This window comes from Ictidomys tridecemlineatus, chromosome 9 (genome assembly GCF_052094955.1).
Source record: "Ictidomys tridecemlineatus isolate mIctTri1 chromosome 9, mIctTri1.hap1, whole genome shotgun sequence".
Classification (NCBI taxonomy): domain Eukaryota; kingdom Metazoa; phylum Chordata; class Mammalia; order Rodentia; family Sciuridae; genus Ictidomys; species Ictidomys tridecemlineatus.
In genome coordinates this window covers 63,964,839-63,984,914 of record NC_135485.1, presented here as the reverse complement: position 1 = coordinate 63,984,914, position 20,076 = coordinate 63,964,839, and the positions used below count along the sequence as shown (strand labels likewise).

At 34.4% G+C, this 20,076-nt stretch overlaps 1 protein-coding gene across 6 annotated transcripts in view; it reads left to right on the top strand.

The window, feature by feature from the left end:
• Positions 1-16,939, top strand: part of Helq (helicase, POLQ like) — a 45,916-nt gene extending 28,977 nt beyond the window's left edge. For 3 of the 6 annotated variants that reach the window (XM_013364766.4, XM_013364767.3, XM_021735944.3), the window contains 5 exons: positions 44-142; positions 3,208-3,381; positions 5,179-5,292; positions 6,338-6,472; positions 12,807-16,939. In XM_013364766.4, the coding sequence (XP_013220220.2) occupies positions 44-142; positions 3,208-3,381; positions 5,179-5,292; positions 6,338-6,472; positions 12,807-12,893 (609 nt within the window). In that variant the 3' untranslated portion in view covers positions 12,894-16,939. Of the gene's footprint in view, positions 1-43; positions 143-3,207; positions 3,382-5,178; positions 5,293-6,337; positions 6,473-12,806 lie in introns of those variants that run through there. The other 3 variants (XM_040292202.2, XM_021735941.3, XR_005736930.2) reach the window with 3 other exon arrangements.
• Positions 16,940-20,076: the final 3,137 nt, after the last annotated feature.

Here is a 20,076-nt window from a genome sequence, read left to right as displayed (position 1 = left end):
AGTTACATTGATTTTTTTCCATGTATGTATTCTTTTTCTACAGTTTAGTCAACTCAGTCCAGCTGAACAAAATGTAGCTGCTCTTCTTGGAGTCTCTGAAAGCTTTATTGGGAAGAAAGCATCTGGTCAAGCCATCAGGAAGGTACCACAGTCATTTTCCCTTCCTAAATAATGAAGTTCATTCAACAAAACTAATACCATTAAAAAAAAAAAAAAACTAATACCATTCATCTCCTTTAGTGATTGGATCTTTTTGTTTCATTTTTTTCTTTAAATTAATATAATTTCCATTTTGCTATTTAAAACATATCTTTCTGAATACCAGAAATGTAAGAATTTTTTAAAGGCTATTTCTGGGTGGTGTGATGGCCATTTTTTTTCTTTTTGATATTTTTGCATTTCTGTCATACATGTATAAGGCTATCATAAGAAAGGATAAACCTTATTAATCTACCTTTTTTTTTCTTTACAATGGTGTCCACAGTTTTTAATTCTGCAAAGCAGACAGGTACAGAGGTCTAGGGTCTAGTCAGAGCTAGTTGTACTTACTATTAAAATAAACAAGTCCTATAATCAACAGTTCAGGTGAGCTTGCTGTGGGCTTGCTGCAATATGTCAGCTGGATTTGCAAAGTCTGAAGAGCATCTTGGCTCTCATTAGTTTTGGAAGCGTCATCCTGAAATAAGCACAAATGTTAACAACACTGATAAAAAAGACCCAGATTCAGAAGGAATCTCTTTTTCCTCAATTATGCAACTTTGGGCACTGGGAGAATTGATGACAGGTGGAGGAGAAATAAAATGTTAATCTACTTTTCTTAGGCTACTTGTGACTTATATAATAAAAGTACTAAAACATTTATAAAATATTTTCACATATCATACGTTTTTAAAATAAGTTCAATTCAAACAAGCCAATATATTTTACAGAAATTTACATCCTATTTGGTATCAGGGATTCTAACATAGAACAGGTCTAGATGTTTTTGTTGTTATTTTTGTCCTCAAAAAACTTCAAGTTTAGTCCTTGTAGTAAACAAAACATTTAGAAGGTTGAAGTGGATCAGTTAATATTCTTTTGTGTGATATCTTATATCTTAATGTTTCACAATTCAGTCGGTAGGCATGAAGCAAGTGTTTAATGCATACACTAACTTTAAGAGAAGTAGAAATAATTCTGTGGTAACCATACCTTCAACTTCCTTAAGCTAATATCATTTTTTCTCATAATATACTTTTTCATTTTTAATTTTATTTTTTAATTCATTTTTCATTGAAACAATTATCTTACTTGCCATTTCCCCTATATCTTTTAAATTTATGTAGACAGTGTTAATTTCACTTTGAAAAATGGAAGATGGTGTTTACTTGCTTTTGAATTGAATGGTGCAGCTATCTTATGCATTGCTATATCATAAAATTAATAGCATCTATATATTTTTAACAATTTTTAAGTTGTTGATGTACACAATAACTTTGTTTTTATGTTGTGCTGAGAATAGAACCCAGTGCCTCACACATGCAAGGCAGGCACTCCACCACTGAGCTACAACCCTAGCTTAGTGTCTATATATTTATATCTACAAATATATAAATTTATAGATATGAATGTACAATTATATATATTTATAAATATATAGATATATGATATAGTAATATATCTATTTTAAACATTCATATTTTTATAATTTCGAGGGATAGATCCTACTGAGCTGCATCTGCAGTTCTTTTTTTTTTTTTTTGAGACAGAATCTCCCTAAATTGCTGAAGCTGGGCTTGAACTTGCAATCCTCATGCCTTAGCCTCCCAAGTTGTTGAGATTACAGGCATGTACCACCACACCCAGCTACATTCTTACAATTTTTAGATTAGGTCTTTTACTTTAGAAATGTCTATGTTGTTTAGACTTTCAATGTTGAATAAAAGTTTTTCTTAAAACAAACCTTTTATATCCAACTCTAAAATGTAAAGTAAAAACAAAATCATATTATTCTGGAACTCATTACCAAATAATAAACATATGCAAAATCATAATAGAACAAGGCATCTTTTAAAACTTGAATCAAGGATTTAATTTTGTTATAGTTTATGGAATATAGTCAATAAATGTTTATTAAATTGACAATTAAATGTGTAAAGTAGTATATGGATTTACCTTAATTATGAATGGATTAGTTAACTAATTCAATACCTTAGAAATATGATCATTGGAATCCGAGAGAACATGATATATACTTAAAATCTAATTGATTTCTCCATATTGAAAAAGAACCCCCTTTTAATATCTTACAAAATATCTTAAAATTGGCACAAAACATCTTGCCACATAATAATTATATTTTTTTCTTGGTTAACAAAATACGTTCTAAGCAAAACCTACATTAACTCAATTTATAGTTAATAGTAAAGGTACATTAAAATTATGAAATTAAAAAGCTATCTTGTCCTACTTGCTATTCAACTAAGGTTTTTTAGCTTAATACTTTTCAAGAGTGATCCAGCATCAGTATGCAGATTCTATAACTCATAAATGCTCCAATATATCACCCTGAGTTCTCATTTCGAACACCATTTAGTAGAAGGTATCATTTTACATTCTATACCCCCTTTTTTTCCTTCAGGTTCATCCTTGTTTTCCTTTAGTTTTAAGCACAAGTTATTTTCTCAGTTAATTTGATGCTAGCAAGGAAATACTTTACTCAGAAATAGTCACTAAACACCAAAGATACCACAGGCAAAAATATGCACAGAAACAGAAATCTTCAAAAACAGCAAGCATTTTTCTCTTTTAATGTTTTAACTTTGGGAACATCAGTTAATTTATCATGATAATATGGAAATCATAGCATAATATTCACTCTTAGTTTACAATATAGGCATGCTTATCAACATATTTATCAACATGCATTTATGTAATTTATAATAGCAGTCACACAAATGTACAATTTATAAATACCACAGTAAATATATATAAATCTCTACAGCTTCCTCCCTGTATTTGTTTCCTAGTGTTGCTGAGAAGAAAACCATCCTTTGCCTCTCTCCTGTGTATGGTAGTTACTGGCAATCAAGTGATAATCAGTTTGAAGCTTACATTAGAGATTAGTTTTATTTCCTTGGAATCATTCTATTCTTGCTGTCCTATAGTACAGCTTCATCCACTTTACCTGTTGTCCATCTGGGTACATGAATTTATTTGTCTTTCTAGAAGGTGGACAAGGACATTGTCAACAGACTCTACCTGTCTTTTGTTCTTTATACCTTGCTCAAAGAGACCAACATTTGGAGTGTGTCTGAAAAATTTAACATGTCTCGAGGATATATACAAAATCTACTTACGGGAGCTGCTTCCTTCTCATCCTGTGTGTTACATTTCTGTGAGGTAATTCCACTAAACATATAATTTATACTTGGTACATCTTCTTGTTTTAACTGTTACTAAACCCACTAATAAATACTGACAGTATGTCAGTATTCCTCATTGTTGACTTATTGTGTTATTTCAAAGCACTCAAAATTTATCGAAAAAGTATCTTTGTTTTTATCTGCCTACAAAAGAGTACTATATACATAGTGATGGTAAAGATATAAAAATTCCTGAATTAACTAAAATATAAAGTAAGTAGAAAGTGCCTAGTTAATCTACTTTTAAGGCCATCATTAGTATTTTTCAGGTATTTCCTCAAAAATATATAACAAAGGATTATAGACTTTCCTACACAGATAATTTTTAATTGAATTTATAACATAAACCATTTTTCCTACATTTTAATTTTTTATTGGATAGCATAGTAATCCTTTCCATGTTTGTGTCTATACTCAATTTTTAAACTCTTTCCTCATGAATTCTAATTTTTCTAAGATTTAAATTTACTTCATTTTTTCTACCTTAAACATCGATGTTCTATGTATTTATATGACAATTAATTCTGTCATATGTACTGATGAAGGGAGTAAATAATTCAAAAATACTTGGCTTTGGATTGGATGATAATTATTTTAGCAAATTTACCTTTCTAAATATAATTTACTTAGGACGATTTTTAAGTGTTAGTTTATAATCCCTAATCATATGCCAGTTAAGCATCAGACAAAAATTACAAGTTATAAGGTGAAACAAATTTTTAAAATGTATATTCTTAATTTTTTTGTTTGTTGTTCTCCATAATTAAAATTGCTCTCCTTGATATTATTTCCTTTTGTGTTATTTAGGACTGAGGGTTTGAGCCTAATGGAATTGCTCAAATAAAATAATCTATACATAGATCTTGAAAAACAACTGTAATTTGATGGCTGATCCTAAAAAAATCTGATAACTTATGTTCTCAATGTATTTTTTAATATTTTAAAGTGTTTTTTTCTTTTAAAAAGTTTTATAAGTTGTATAAAATAGTATACCAATCATATTAGTAAATTATATTTAACTACAATTAATAGGAAAATTTAAAAGAAGTTTAGCCAATAAAGAAAAATGATTATCTTATGTAACAGGAAGGCAAGAACTAATGCAATTCCAGGGTTGATTGATTCAGTAGTTCTATTCATGGTCTTCTTTTTACTCTGCCATCTTTATTGACTACTTTCTTGGTGGTCTCGATATGGCTAGATAGTGCTGTTACATGCATCACAAACTCTCACAATGGCTGGAATGAACCTTTTGATAAAATAAACTACTATTATAGAAATTTCAAACATACAAAATAGATAAAATGATATGAGCATTTACCCACCAAGAGTTAATAGTTATTGATTCATGATTTCCAGTATTTGTGAAAGTTTAATAATGCTGCATTGAACATTATCATGCATTTGAATCTTTCCATATTTAATATTTTGTCTTCAGGATAAATTCCTAGAGATAGGAATTATTTTTAGTCACTTAGGAAAGAAAAATCATTCACTTTCTGATGTTTTGATAAAAATGAATAGAGCTCTTTCTATTCACTTGTTTTTCAATTTTCAATCTTTTCCCACCTCCCTAAACTAGTTCATCCAGTTCCTCAGAGTCTCTATCATGTTTCCTCTTAATAATTTGGCCTGGAATAATCTTTCATCTCTGGTTTAATCCATGTTCCTGAATTTAATAAGATAATATCCTATCTGAGCCTCATACCACACAAATTAAACTTGGAAATAACTTACAAAAGTTAAATTTGATGTATTTCCTTGCATTCTACAGGAACTTGAGGAGTTTTGGGTTTATAGGGCCCTTTTGGTAGAACTTACCAAAAAGCTGACTTACTGTGTGAAGGTAGAGCTAATCCCTCTCATGGAAGTGACTGGAGTCTTAGAGGTTAGTAGCTTTTCAATTTCTCAACTGAAGATTATTACAACTAACAAAAAAATTAGGTTTCATTATTTTGTGAAGTCTTACTACAGGGCAAGTGATAGAGCCTTGTTGCTCATTTTTCATGGCGAGATATATATGGCATTTATTATGTGTGTGCATATGTACACATACACATATATACATACATATGTTCCACTTATATATATGCAAATATACATACACATATATGTATATATAAATTTTTTTGTGTGTATGGCTCCCATGACAAATAAGCAACAAGGCTCTATCACTTGCACTGTAGGAAGACTTCACAAAACAATAAAACCTGACATATATTATAAAAAATGTATATATATGTGTGTGTGTGTGTATTAGTTGCTGCTGCCATGGCCTTCCAGAAATCCACTGCTAATTGGGAAACAAATCTAATGAAAAATCTCAGTTGTGGAAAAAAAAATAACAGTAGAGATGGGAGTGACTCTCCACAAGAATGTGCATGCTACCACATCACTTCCTTCCTCCGTTCCAATGTGGAATTACCTTCTCTTAGTTTGTACTCGGTGCTTGTTTAAGGTAGTGATGATTCAGTGACAGCAAAGGTCATTTATGTTTTCTAAGAGAGTGGTTTCTATTTTTAATTAATTTATTCTTTATTATTTAGTTCTTAATTCCACTGAGAAAACACACACACACACACACACACACACACATACACACACTGGTCTCCTGAGTAGATGATGAGAACATTTGAAAGATATCAGGCTAGAACATTTTGCTTGAAGAACTTTATTAGTACCACTAACCTAAATGCCTTAATGGCTTTCTCATTCCTGATTTTAGCACACATTAGCTGACTTAAGCTACATAAAAAACTACATGCACTCAGATTGGAACTACTCAGCTGCATCTTTTTAAGTATGTTTAGGATTCTGAGGTGTTATCTCTTCACACATATCTACTTTATTATCTTAGTTTATTCCTATCGCTGTGTGTGAATTTTTTCCTAATTTCAAATTCTCATCCTACTTATTTTTGTAACACTTTTTAGGGTCGAGCAAAACAGTTATACGATGCAGGTTACAAAAGTCTAATGCATTTAGCTAATGCTAACCCAGAAGTGCTAATAAGGACAATTGATCATTTATCAAGATGCCAGGCCAAGCAAATTGTTTCATCAGCAAAGGTAAGCAAGGAAACTATTTTTTAACTTTTATTATAAATTTCGTAGTATTATTTCCTTGTACTTTATACTTCAGAACAAAATATTTAATATCACATGAGTTTATTTTGATAGAAACAAATATATGTATTCAGAATTTGTGAGTACAAATACTGCACCTGTTATGACACAAGGCTTGCTAAAAAGAACAGACTTCCTAAAATGTAAAGACAGTTTTGAATGTTCATTGAAGTATAGGAATCTTAGAAATCATTGAGTTCTGCCTCCACAGTCTTTTCACAGAAGTTCTTTCCTCAGCATCTCTGACATCTGGTCTTCCTGCCTTGAACACCATCATTGACAGGAACTTTTTAGACACTGAGGAAAGAAAAACCAATCACTTTCTGATGAATTCACTTTCTGAAAATTCAGTTTCTTCAATTTTCGGGTGCTCTTAGTATTACAAAAATTATCCCAATATATTGAGGCAAAAAAAATTCTACCACTATACTGGAGTACTACCCTCTGGAACTAATCTATTATTTCATTTTTTCTTTTTTGAAGTACTAGGGCATTCTACCACTGAACTACATTGCCAGATCTTTTGGAGTTTTTTTATTTTAAAATACAATCACACCAAGTTGCCCAGGCTGGCCTTAAATTTGTGATCCTCTTGCCCCAGCTTCCTGGGTCACTGGGATAACAGGTGTGTGTGTGTCACCATGCCCAGCTAGTCTTTCATTTTTTTGGTAGTTTTTCACAGCTCTCATTTTGAAAACAGCTCTCTTTGCCCCAGTGAGTTTCTGTTTCATGTATGTTTCCTCATCCATATTAAATAATGTTGTTTTAGGCCATTCACTATCTAGGTACTTTGCTGGATCCAATATGGATTACCATTGTCGATCTGTCTACATAGGTAAAGCTATTACTCAATAATTTGATTTATTTCTTACTTAGTCTCCACTATAGTTATAAATCCGAAATTGTTTGGCTTCTTTTAGACTTCATTGTTACATAATTGCCATATATAAAACAGAAATAGTTAGAAAATAAATCTTACTTATTTGAATGGGGCTCTCATTGAATACATTACCTTAATTAATCTTTATAATGACCCTATGTAGTGGGCAGTGTTGGTACTATCCCCAGTATACAGATGAAACCACTTAGATGGTCTTTGTCCCATTAGATTAGAAGTTCTTTGGGTTGGTGGGAAGAACAAAGTTATAGTCAATTTCATTTCTATAGCACCTAGCACAGCATTAAGTCTATAATATGTGTTTAACAACTATTTGAAAGAATAAATGAGACCTAACAAAATTAGGTGATGTATACAAGGAAACAGGAGGTAGGATAGCCAGGACTGTGGAGTTAGACTGTATATTATTAAGGCTATAAATGGAGCTGTAGTAACAATGAACAAAATTAGTGACTTTAAGTTAGAAAAAATTATTAGACAAGTTTAAACATAAATAGTTTAGAGGTGACATGGGAATGAGTGGTGTATCCAGGGACCAGTATTCCTTCTTTCTTGTTGCTCAGTCATTCTCAATACAAGGCTTTCATCTTATAGACTAAGATACTTTTTCTGATTCAATCTCTTCTACTTTCCAGCCAGATTAAAGAGTTAATGGATATTTGCAGCAGGATTTTAAGTACAGTATTGGGTTATAAAATTGTAAGTAAGGCCGGGCACAGTGGTATATGTATGCCTGTAATCCCAGTGGCTCTTGGAGGCTGAGGCAGGAGGATTGGGAGTTCAAAGCTAGCCTCAGCAACTTATCAAGGCCTTAAGCAACTCAGTGAGACCATGTCTCTAAATAAAATATAAAAAGGAGCTGGGGACGTGGCTAAGTGGTAAAGTACCCCTGGGTTCAATCCCTGGTACCCCCCCCCAAAAAAAAAACTGTAAATAAGGGATCCGGGATGGAAATAAGGAAATGAATTAAGATTATTTTGAAGTTATACATTTTTTGGCAGAAATGCCACAAAAATTATGTGTATCCTTCAGTACATCATATCAGGAGCCACATGATATCATTTTTGTTCCATTGCTGACATTAACTTAGACCATTTGGTTTAAGGAAGTGATGTTTGCCAATTTCTTTCTTTAAGCTATTATTTTCCCTTTTGTGATTAGTAAATATTGGGGGAATGGATACTTTTAAGATAGATAGTAGATAGCCTATTCCTTATTAGACTTTCACATACTCATTTTAGCATGTACCAGTGATTTTCTACATAACTCAGTTATTTTCTTAGTTATAGATGGACACAATACCTTTATTTTGTTTATTTATTTTTATTTAGTGCTGAGGCAAGCACTCTACCACTGAGCCATGATCCCAGCTCCCCCGTTACTGGAGCTTTCAACTGGAGCAACTGCACATGGCCTTTCCATGTGGCTTGGGTCTCATTACAGGGCAACTAGGTTAGGAGAAGGAACATCTGAGGAGTGAGCATTTCCAAGAGATCAAGGCAAAAAATGCAAGAAATCTTCTGAACTAACCTCAGAAGTAACACAGTATCATTTCTGCTGCATACAGTTAGTTACCAGTCATTAGACCTGGATTAAAAGGAAGGAAAATTAGAATCCCACTTCTACATGAAAGGAATGTCAGATAATTTGCAGTCATTCCCAAAGCCCTCCCTGTGGTCATAGATTATCTACATTTCTCTTACATACATCATATAGTCAACCCCAAAAGACTTTTCCAGTATGGCATCAGACATAGGTTCATAGGAGTACTTGCAGTCCTTCTGCCTCAGCCTCCAGGTTCAAGGTACAGTATTTCTCTTAAATCAAGTCCACATGCAGGTGAAGTACCTTGATACAATTTCACAAGCTCTTCTCAGTGAGGACTTGTGAACCGAAAAGACACAGGATACAATGGTGAAATCAGAGGTAGGCTAACTACTATATATGAGCAGTGCATTGCAGCAATTCTAAAATCTATCCAGGCATTTGAGACTTGTTCCTTTATTAGGACCCAGTTCTCTCTGTAAATTATTCCTGACTTTGGGTTTCCTCATCCAAATCATTCTTCCTTTTCCATAAGTAACAGCCGTTGCTATTATGTGCATAAGTCTGCTCTTATAGAAGTTCAGGAGTCTAGGGTTAGTGGTACAGTGCCTGCTTAGCATATGTGAGGCCCTGATTCAATCCCTAATAAACACCAAAAAATGAAAAGAATAAGAAATTCAAGAGTTCAAAAACTCTTTGTATTTTGTACTCTTTTTTTATTATTCAATCTAATTTATTTCTTTTAAAATATTGTGGTTTCTTATTTATCTTTCTATAATCTCCATGTAACTTGGCTTTCTTCCAGCATGGGTGCTGTGATCTAAGAGCAGTTAAATGACCTTGCAGTGTTCTCATTCCAAGAAACCAAAGCAGAAGCTACAAGACTTCTTTCAGTTGAGCCCTATCATGCAGCATCATTTCTACTGTACTCTGTTAGTTATAAGTAGATCATCAAGGCCATCCCAGAACCAAAAGGAAGAGAATTCCACCTCTTAATGGAGGTGTTGAAGAATTTCCAGTCATCATTTGTTTTCCACACTCATCCTATACTACAGGACTTGTTATAGAAGTTTTTCTTTTTGTATTTTTAGTTCCTTTCTCCAACATTGAGAAACTTGCTTCCTGTTTTTATTATATCTATCTATATTGTTCAATAGAATACACTGAAAGTAGTTTCAGAATTGCTAAATTCTACCACTGATGTGGGGGGACCTAATTTGCTAACCAGAATTCAATATTTATTTACAACTCTTTTTTTTTTCTTTAATTTGAAAGTACACAATAGAAATAATGTGTTGAAATGTTACTTGGGGTTGTTTTTTTTTAATTTTTAAGCACAGATTTTATTTGCTTTCTTCTCTCCTCTCCCATTTTTGTTTTTGTTTTTTGGTACTGGGAATTTACCACTGAGCTGCATCTTCAGCCCTTTTTTATTTTCTGAGATGGGGTCTCATTAAGTTGCTTAGGGGCCTCAATAAATTACTGAGGCTGGCCTTGAACTTGCAATCCTCTTGCTTATGCCTCTCAAATTGCTGGGATTACAGACATGCACCACCTTGCCTGGCTCCCTGCCCTCCTTTTTGTATATAAAACATTAACCTATTTTCTTTATCTTTAAATCCAAGTAGTTTCATTAGGATATGTCTTTATTTTCTCTTATTTTAAGAATTTTTAGGGGATTGAAGTTAATATTAGTTCTGATCCTTTTGATTTTTTTCTTTAACAATTCTAATTGTATTTATATTAGATCTTCTTTGCCTATCTTCCATTTCAATATGACCAATCTCTTTTTTATATCTTTTTGTTGTTGTTGTTTTTATTCTCCTGATAATTTTCCCACTTTTCATATTTCAGTGACCCTAATTAGGTTTTTTATTCAGATCTGTTCTTCCTTGAACATAATTATAGTTATTATTTTTTTGTTATGAACATTTTGCCTTTTTCTTCCTATTTCTTTGTGAGCTCAGAAAAAAAAAATTGTTTGCTTTGTTTGTACCTAGGATTAGACCAAGGAGTACTTGCAATCCTTCTGCCTCAGCCTCTTGAGTCTGAGTCCCTGGGATTATAGATATGACATATACCATCACACCTGGCAGAGAGGGAATTTTTATGAACTGAAGAGCTTTGATTCTCATTTCTGGTTTTTTTTTTTTTTTTTCTCAAGCAGTGATGATAACTGCTTATGCTGTTGCATTTCTTGGACAGGGTTGCCACTTGGAATAGTTCATGAGACTCCCAGTTCAAGAGTATTATCTCAGAGTTGTGAAATATGGTGTCTTTCATGGATAGCTCAGGGTGGGGAGAAGTGTACCAAGGTTTGTGTCCTTGGAATTTTTTATTCCTTTTGTCCTACAGCATCCTAAATTTTGCCCTCATTTTTTTTTTCCTTCATGGCTCTGCTTCCAAAGGGCACCTTTCCCCTTTTAGCCAGTCTTTTTCTGAAAACATAGCCTTTCCAAGACTGCCTCTTAGAGTTCTCCACGTACTTTAAATACCTTCCTATAAACAGCGTTTTAACCTACCAAAATTTGTTTCCAGTATTTTTATATTACTGTAACTTTTCTCTCTCTGGAGATGATTTTACTTAATCTTAGATTCTTGGTTCCCTCTTACCACATCTGTATAGTTTTTTTCTCAGCCTCACCTCCATCTCTGCAAATACTTAAAGTAGGAGTTCAAGAAATAGATCTGAGAATTGGTAGATTTTTTTTCCTTTTGGGGGGGGGCTATCAGGTATTGAACTCAGGGGTGCAAAACCACTGAGCCACATACCCAGCCCAAATAATATGTTTGAAAACCAACTTGGAGCTTTTTTCTTCTTCTTCCCCCCCCCCCCCACTCCTTTTTGTGGTCCTGGGGATTGAATCCAGGCCCTTGTGCCTGGGAGTTAAGCTCTCTACCAACTGAGCTATATCCCCAGCTCTTTGGTAGATATTTTTAAAACTATAAGTAATTTGAGGTAGATGGTGTTCTCTATACTATTACTGGAATATGTTTTTTGTGCAATTTACTTGTTGGTTTGTGTACTTTTTAGAGGGAGATTTATCTTACTTGGTGATCCTTCTCTCAGATACTGGAAAGTTTACTTGATTACATGTTAATCACATTTTAATAATGTGTAGTGCTATACTTTATCAAATTGGTAGAGTATTTTTGTTTTTTTTTATTTTTGCTTTCATATTATTTTTCCCCTTTGTATGATTTTGATAAACATTTTATTATAAAAATGTTATAACAGAAGTAGTGCTAATATTTCACCCCTACATATATGAAACCCAAAGTGTTTCTGCATTTTAGAAGAAAGGGGAATCGTTATTTATTGAAATCTTCTATGTGTCTTATTTTAGAAATACTTTTTTTCCTTTTTTGTTACTTTTGAAATCAACCATAGTCACTAAAGAAGTTGAATAACTTTTCCTAAAAATACTGATGAATTTTTAAAGGCATACTAAATTTTGAGGATTAATAAAATGCATATATAAAGGATTACTTTTCCAGGAGCTCATTAAATTTTTGCAAAATTGTCTAAGATTTTATAGATTAAAAATTAATTCTCAAGTGGCCAAGTCTCCAATAAAACAAATCTTGGAGAGTATTAAAGCCTCTTTATTTTTGGAATACTATGCAATGATCAGCTAAAATGGTTTTAACTAAATGCCTTAGCCTCATTTACTATAATCACTTGTTCTTAAATGGCCATTTTTCAATCTTGTTATTTTAGTTTTAATGTCTAGATTATTGATGTGTAAAGATTCAGGCTTCTAATAGTGGTAAAAATGTTGGCAGTTCTAGCAATGTACATTTTGGCCTCAGGTCTTGATTTTTTTATTGTAGATGCTGTTGCATGAAAAAGCAGAGGCTTTGCAAGAAGAAGTAGAAGAATTATTGAGATTGCCTTCTGATTTGCCTGATGTCCAGTGAAAAGGCATGAAGCTGATGCACATTTTCAAATATGAATTATTTATTACATATATTTTATTAAAGAGTCCTTATGCTCTACAAATTAAATATACTTAAATTATGCATTAAGAACTATGGATAATATTTTAATATAATGCTCATATTTACAGTAACCTTCTACTAATAATCCATCTTCTTCAACATTTACACCTTATTTCTCTGTTCAAAATCTGTCCATCACAAAATGAATTCAAACTGCCACAACCTATCTTCAAGCTTCCTTTTATTATTCTCTTACCTTTGTTGGATTTTTTTTTTTTTTTTTTTTTTTTTTGGTGGTGCTGGGACTTGAACCCAGGTCCTTGTGCTTGCAAGGCAAGCATTGTACCAACTGCGCTATATCCCCAACCCCACTTTTTTTTTTATTTGTTATGCTGTGGACTGAACCCAGGACCTTGTTCATGCAGAGCATATGCTCTATCACCAAACTACACCCCAACCCTCTCTTACCCATTTCTTCCTTCAAACTGGATTATTTGAAATTCCCAGAATTTTCCCTGTGATTTTTCAAACCCATCATTTTCTACCTGAAGCTGGATCACTAGGGACATGCCCTCAAAGAAGATATTGGGATCCTGAACCCTCCTCTCTCTCTGCTTTCTAGCTGCCATGAGCTGAGCAACTCCTCCACCCTGCACTCCCACAATAATGTACTGTGCTGCTACCGCCCAAAACAATGGCCAAACAGCCACAAACTGAGACCTCTGAAACCATGAGCCAAAATGAATTTTCCCTCCTTTTTAAGTTGATTTATCTCAGGTATTTGTCATAGTGATAGAAAGTTGACTAACATGGTATTAACACTAAAGGATATTGAAGCATGAAGACATTGAAGCAGTTTAGTTCTAGAAAAGTAGATCAGTGGGAACAGATGGAGAATAAAATAGACCCAAATATTTTTACAAATTTATAATAAACATGGTTTTTCATTTTTAAGTGATTAAAAACCCAAGGATATCTAGTTTAAGCAAAAAGGGATATTTAGCCACCATATTCTCAAACTGGGGGGCAGCAACAAACCTACCCTTAGGGCAATTAGAATCAGCGAAGCTTAACACCATCAGTAGTTGCCACCTGTCCTCTGTCAGGCAAATTAAGACTGACATATAGATTCAAGACCAAAGCACAAAGATCTCACTGCTGACAATTTCAGTTAGGAAAAAAAAAAAATCCGGAAAAAGCTATTAGTGGTCATTTGGGTCCATTTCCCACCCCTATGACCAGGGTATAGAATTTTGATGATTTTTTCAGAAGACAGGAAGTGGCGGTAAATGAAGAAAATAATAGGTAGTACAGGTGATACTTCAAGTCATAGTGGAAAATGTGGGTCACTCAGTGAATGGAGTTGGAATAAATGGCTATTTCACCATTTAGAAAAATATTAAATCTACTTATCTCAGACTTAATTTAAATTTTATATCACATTCAGATTTGAAATTTTTGTTGCTGTCATCTGATTGCACTGACACATCAAGGAAGGTACCTGTAGTTCCTTCATATTATATTTCAAAACATTAAAATGTTGGTAATTCCAATGTGGTATCAGGATTTTCTTTTTCAATGTTTTCAAGTTGTAAGTCAGCCTGTCCATTTCTAGGATGCCTAACTCCATTAAGCTCTTTCTAATGGCCATACTTGTTTTGCTTTGCCTTATAAGCTTAAACAACCACCACCCAAACAAAGCTTTTCTGTGGAGCACACCCAAGTTTTGGTCAAGTATAAGCCTTTTCAAACTTAGTTATTCTCTCAGCAAATCTCCACACTGATATTTTTTTTTTTAAGGAAGGACTGATGGAAAACCCTCTTTGGCTTTATGCTTCCATTTTCAAGAACCTTCCCATACAATCATCACTGCAGTTTCTGAACTCCATCTCACTGTGACAAGAAGTAACACCAAGCATTACACATAAGCATTGTTATACTTGATTTCCAATAACATAATCACAGTGATGTATTTTCTATGATACTCTCACTGATAAGTTAATAAACAATAAACTTCCATTTACTGAAGGCTTGCCATGTGCCAGCACTATGCTAAATCCTTTGGATAGCACTATTTAGATGATTCCTTACTGACATCTAAGATGCTATTTTTTTTAGGCATAAACAGGTTTATTTAGGATGATAAATATACATTAAAGGGAGAATGCCATGATATTATTTTTTTACCCTATGTTACAAAAAAAATGTGGCCTGTCTGGAACCCACCATTAATAAGTGACAACCTGGACTCAAACCTGATCACACTGATTATTCTGTTGATTGTGCACATTGCAGCACAAGCTACCCAACAAATATTTGGAAAGTTGTGGGTCAAGATGGCAGGCTGAACATATCTGTTTACTCTTCCATCTGTCTAAAACCCTATGAAATAATTTAAAAAAATGATATGAAACATAGCTTAAGTATATAGTAGAGGTGGGGGGAAACAATGAAGATGGGCACTAACACAGTTGTGATGATTAAAGAGCCAATTGAAACATCCAGGCCATAGGTCTTACTCCCTTTGTTGATGCAGAATAGCACATTTTTATAGAAGCTGCATTTTCTACATAAGCTAAGGCAGTGTTGAGGAGGGTTCTCTATGGAATCCATAAAGGAGAAAAAGATGACCTCCTCCTACCCACAAGAAAAGATACTGGCACACACTCTCAGCATGTTAGCACAATCTGATAATAGCAAAAGCAGAGAACAGGGATTCTCAGGTGCTAAGTTTCACAAACAACCAAGAATGCCAAATATTAAGGAGGAAATGGTGGATTGGATTCTGTTTTAGCTGAACCAAACACATTAGATAATTAAACTTCCCCAAAATGAATTATATGCACATACATACATATAGCATTAGAAGCTTTAAAGTTTGTACCAAAACCAATGAGTAACCTGGCAGCACAATATGCTTGTAGTGTCTGGTGTTTAAAGTTCAAAACATTAAACATTTTAGTATTTGTTTCATTTCTTCTGAATATTCTAAATAATTAACCTGGGTTTGTTTGGTTTTTTTTTTCTGTTTTAAGAATTTAACTTAAATGTGTGTGATTCTTGGGGTGATAAGCATAATAACAACCTGCCCAGACATGTTTGCCTTATAATAACTGAACCTATAAATTTGATATGTGGTTAGGTTGCAGATGGAATTAAGGTTGCCAGTTAGGTGACTGGTGATGGCAAGGTTATCTTGAATTATCTGGGTGGGCCCAATGTAGTCACAAATGACCTTGTAAGTGAAAGAGGTGACAGGAGAGTCAGAATGATATAATGAAAGATTCCCCAGCCATTGATGACTTTGAAGATAGAAGGAGACCTTGAGCCAAGGAATGAATGGTGCTTCTGGAAGCTGGAAAAGGCAAGAAATTGATTCCCTTTTAGGGCCTGCAGAAAGAAATACAGTCCTGCTTATACCTTCTGTTAGCCTACTGAGACCTTTCTAGACTTCTGACATTCAGAATTGTAGATAACAAATTTGTATTGTTTTAAACCACTGCACTTTGTGCTAATTTGTTACAGAAGCAATAAGAGACTAATACATCTGAAAATTGCTCTCTGGTATCTCTATGGAACACAATTAGAAAATCACCATTTTGGGGGATTCTTTCTGGTTGTTAGCATATGAGCAATTATGCCCATGAAAGGGTATTTTGTGTTTCTAAAAACTCTGTGGAAGTTAACTATGATAAATACCGATCATTTTTATAAATTGTAATTTTCTCTAGTGAAATGTTTTTTTTTTACTTATCCTAACAGCAGTTTATATAAAATGTTAAAGTTCTATCCCTGATTAAAACAAAGCAACAAAAGAGATCCAATTACTGCAGAGAACTGGACATTTGAATCCTTCTGAGGAGTTTTATGAGCCATCTAATCTAGGACATCTTATAATTTTTTCTCTCTTTAAAATGGGCAGAAAGTATATTATCATAATAAAGAGATATGCATAAAGCTATGAAAATGTAGGCTAACTGCAATTTAAGTGTAAAGAACCAGCTGTTATAATATAACATGCCAAATGATTTTCTTTTGTGGTAAAATACAATATTACTGTATGGTAGCACATACAATTGGGGAAATTTTCCCAGACAATAGATTTCTCACTCTGTATAAAATACAGTAACACTGGTTTAATTCTGTATATATTTGTAAGCACTTTGAGAGTCATAATAAAATTCTGTTGTCCACCCAATAAATGAAGTTCAACATCATTTTGCTGAAATTTGTCAAAGCCATTTGAAAGCTCAATAAAAATATTTAAAATACAGTTTACTGAATAATTTCAATATATTTAGTTTGATGCTAGACACAGGTGGAAAATAAAGAGGTGGAATATCACACTGATAATTCCCTTGTTTCTTTTAGGCACAAATAAAATGACTATGTGCCAATGACAGGAACAAAATGAGACAGGGACAAATGCTATAGACCCCAGAGACAGAGTCCTCGACAAAGAACTGTGCAAGAAATGAACCATGAACTAGATGCTAAAAAGACAGGAGAATTCCGAATGTTGGAGACAAAGAAAGAAGGGCATCTGCAGAAGGGAGGACATAGGTACTCTTCCAACTGAAGTGTACAAAGAGAAGGCGGTGAGCCACACCATCCATGTATTTGAGTTCTAGAAGAGGTTATGAGAAACCATAAAAAAAAAAATCACTCATGGTTTGTGCTGAGCCATCTCCGCTTTCTCATCTGGTCTCCCCTGTGATCAATGAAAGGCATCTGTGAAACACCTGACGGAGGAGCACACAGGTGACCACAGTGCAGGCAAAGCCATATGGAGAATAAGTTCACAACCTTGGCCTTCTTGGCTCTGTGATCTGTCAAAACTAGGACAGAAAGAAAGTGTATTTAATCTTTGTCAAAAGTAAAGCTGGACACTAAAGTGCTACGAATATTCTGTGATAACCCCATAGTGAAGGGGAAGAGGTCCAGCGTGAACTGAGATCAACGTCCATTTGTGTAGGGATGACCAGGTGTTAAAGAGGCAAATTGAGGGTTTAGAGTAGAAGACAAGGAGAGGGGTGAGCAAAGGCTGGGTTTGTTAATTAGTGCCTGACTAGAGGAAGCAAACTTTTCAAATTGTTATGCTAGGAAGGACTAGAAAAGACAGAGCAAGGCACACACACTGAGACTTATTTCCCTGAATGTTTACATTTCAAAAATGCTCTCAGGTCCTGGAGAAGCCATTTTGGCTGGTTGAAGATCAACATCTCCAATGGCAAGCTTTCTAAAGGAACTGCTCTATAGCTGGTAGGAAGTTCACGGGCCTATTAACAGGTGTAGCTGGAACAGACTATTCTCTTGGTAGTGTTGACTTCCTCAGGGCAGACATTTTAACAGGGGTTGGTTCATTCTAGAGGTGTAGCCCTGAGTTTTTAGAAACTGTGTTAATCTTTGTTCTGTTGAGCATGGTGATGCACCCCAGAATCCCAGCTACTTGGGAAGCTGAGGCAGGAGGATCACAAGTTCAAGTCCAGCCTAAGCACCTTAGTGAGAATCTATCTCAAAAAAATAAAAGGAGTTAGGGATATAATTCAGTGGTAGAGTGTCTATGTGTCCAATTCCCAGTATTGAAGAGAGAGAGAGAGAGAGAGAGAGAGAGAGAGAGAAAGAAAGAAAGAAAACTATGTTAGTGTTTTTCGAGTCTTTTAGTGCAGGAGGGACAAAATTATTTGTGGCAACAATTTGTCATTTTTATAGGCCAAAATTGAGGCCTAGTTGAAAAGAATCTATCTGGTTGAGAGGAGAGTCTTTGTCACCTTCCAATATTTGTTGAAATTATCCACTTAGCTCAGTTTAACAACACATGCCACCACTAATATTGATATTTAATTCCTTTCAATCTGTGTTATAAACCTGGGTCTTGATCTCTAGTTTAACTTAATTTTAATTCTTGGGGTTTTTTTCTCAGTATAATTACCAAGGAGTAGGAAGAGGATTTTGCTGTTCTTTTGGCTCTTTAGCTCTTTGGTTCACCTTTCAGGACTCCTGTAGAAAAGGAAAACTTCAAAAACTGGAACAACCTTGAAAAGCTCCCTCTGCCCATCGCTTGACCCTGAGCAGGTGCCGTTCAGAATGACTTCAAGAGGGCTTGAACTTTTATAGGCAACAGGCTGCACTTTAGTTTTCCCAGCCTGTGTAGACATACTAAATCAAAATTAAATGTTAATGATGGTGGTGTTCATGCCACTCTGCTGGGGAAATTAAAACACAGACAAGCGAGGCTCTAACAGCTGTCAGTAATCAGGTCACTGCCTTCCCCAGAGCACTGGCTGCCAAGGCTTACACCAACACCTATCATTAATGGCCCTGCTGCCAAAACAACTTGCTTTTGCCAACGTGTTGGGCTAGAAGAACATGAGTTATTTAAGGAGAAGCTGAAAGTCCTTGAGGGAAGTACAAAAAGAGGGCATGAGTACATACATAGAAAAAAGTAAAAATGATCGGGTGTATGTCCCACTGAATAGTGCTGAAAACAGAATGAACTTGGCAGTTGCTGAATTTACCCTTCTGCTACTATGAGCAACCTGCACTTCAGGGGAGTCTGGCTTTCCCACAAGCTTATGGTACGTTCTTTATTGTTGTCTTTTCTTGCAACATGAGAAGATTCTGACATGCCATCAAACTACCTTGCTTGTCAAATTAGCAAAAATAAATAATTTTTCCCATTATTTACTCCAAATGCATAATTGGTGAGCTACTGATTCTTAATGGCTAGTGGTTTCATTCACAAATAATGGCTACAGAATTCCAAGATCTGATTCAGGCCACTCGAAAGGGTAAGACCAGAAAAATCCATTTCACATTTCTGCTTGTCCATAATAAACTTCAGTGATCTCTCTTGAATGAGAAGCATGGATCCCATCATTGGTAACTTTCCCTGACTTAATTTTTTGGGGGAATTGCAGGGAAAGTGTTCCTAGTAATTCAAGTGGCTTGGAAAAAAAAAAGAGTTCTTTCTATTCCATATTCCATAAACCCAAATAAGTTAATAGTTTCATGTATGTGACCATTGGGGGTAGTGAGGTCTCTCTAATAAAAATCTCTTTTTGTTATTTAGGCAGTACCATCACTTAAGTGATTTAAGTAGACCCAGGAGTGAACTGTCTGAGTTGCTCTTGGAGGGGTAGGCATTGCTTCCTTCATAATG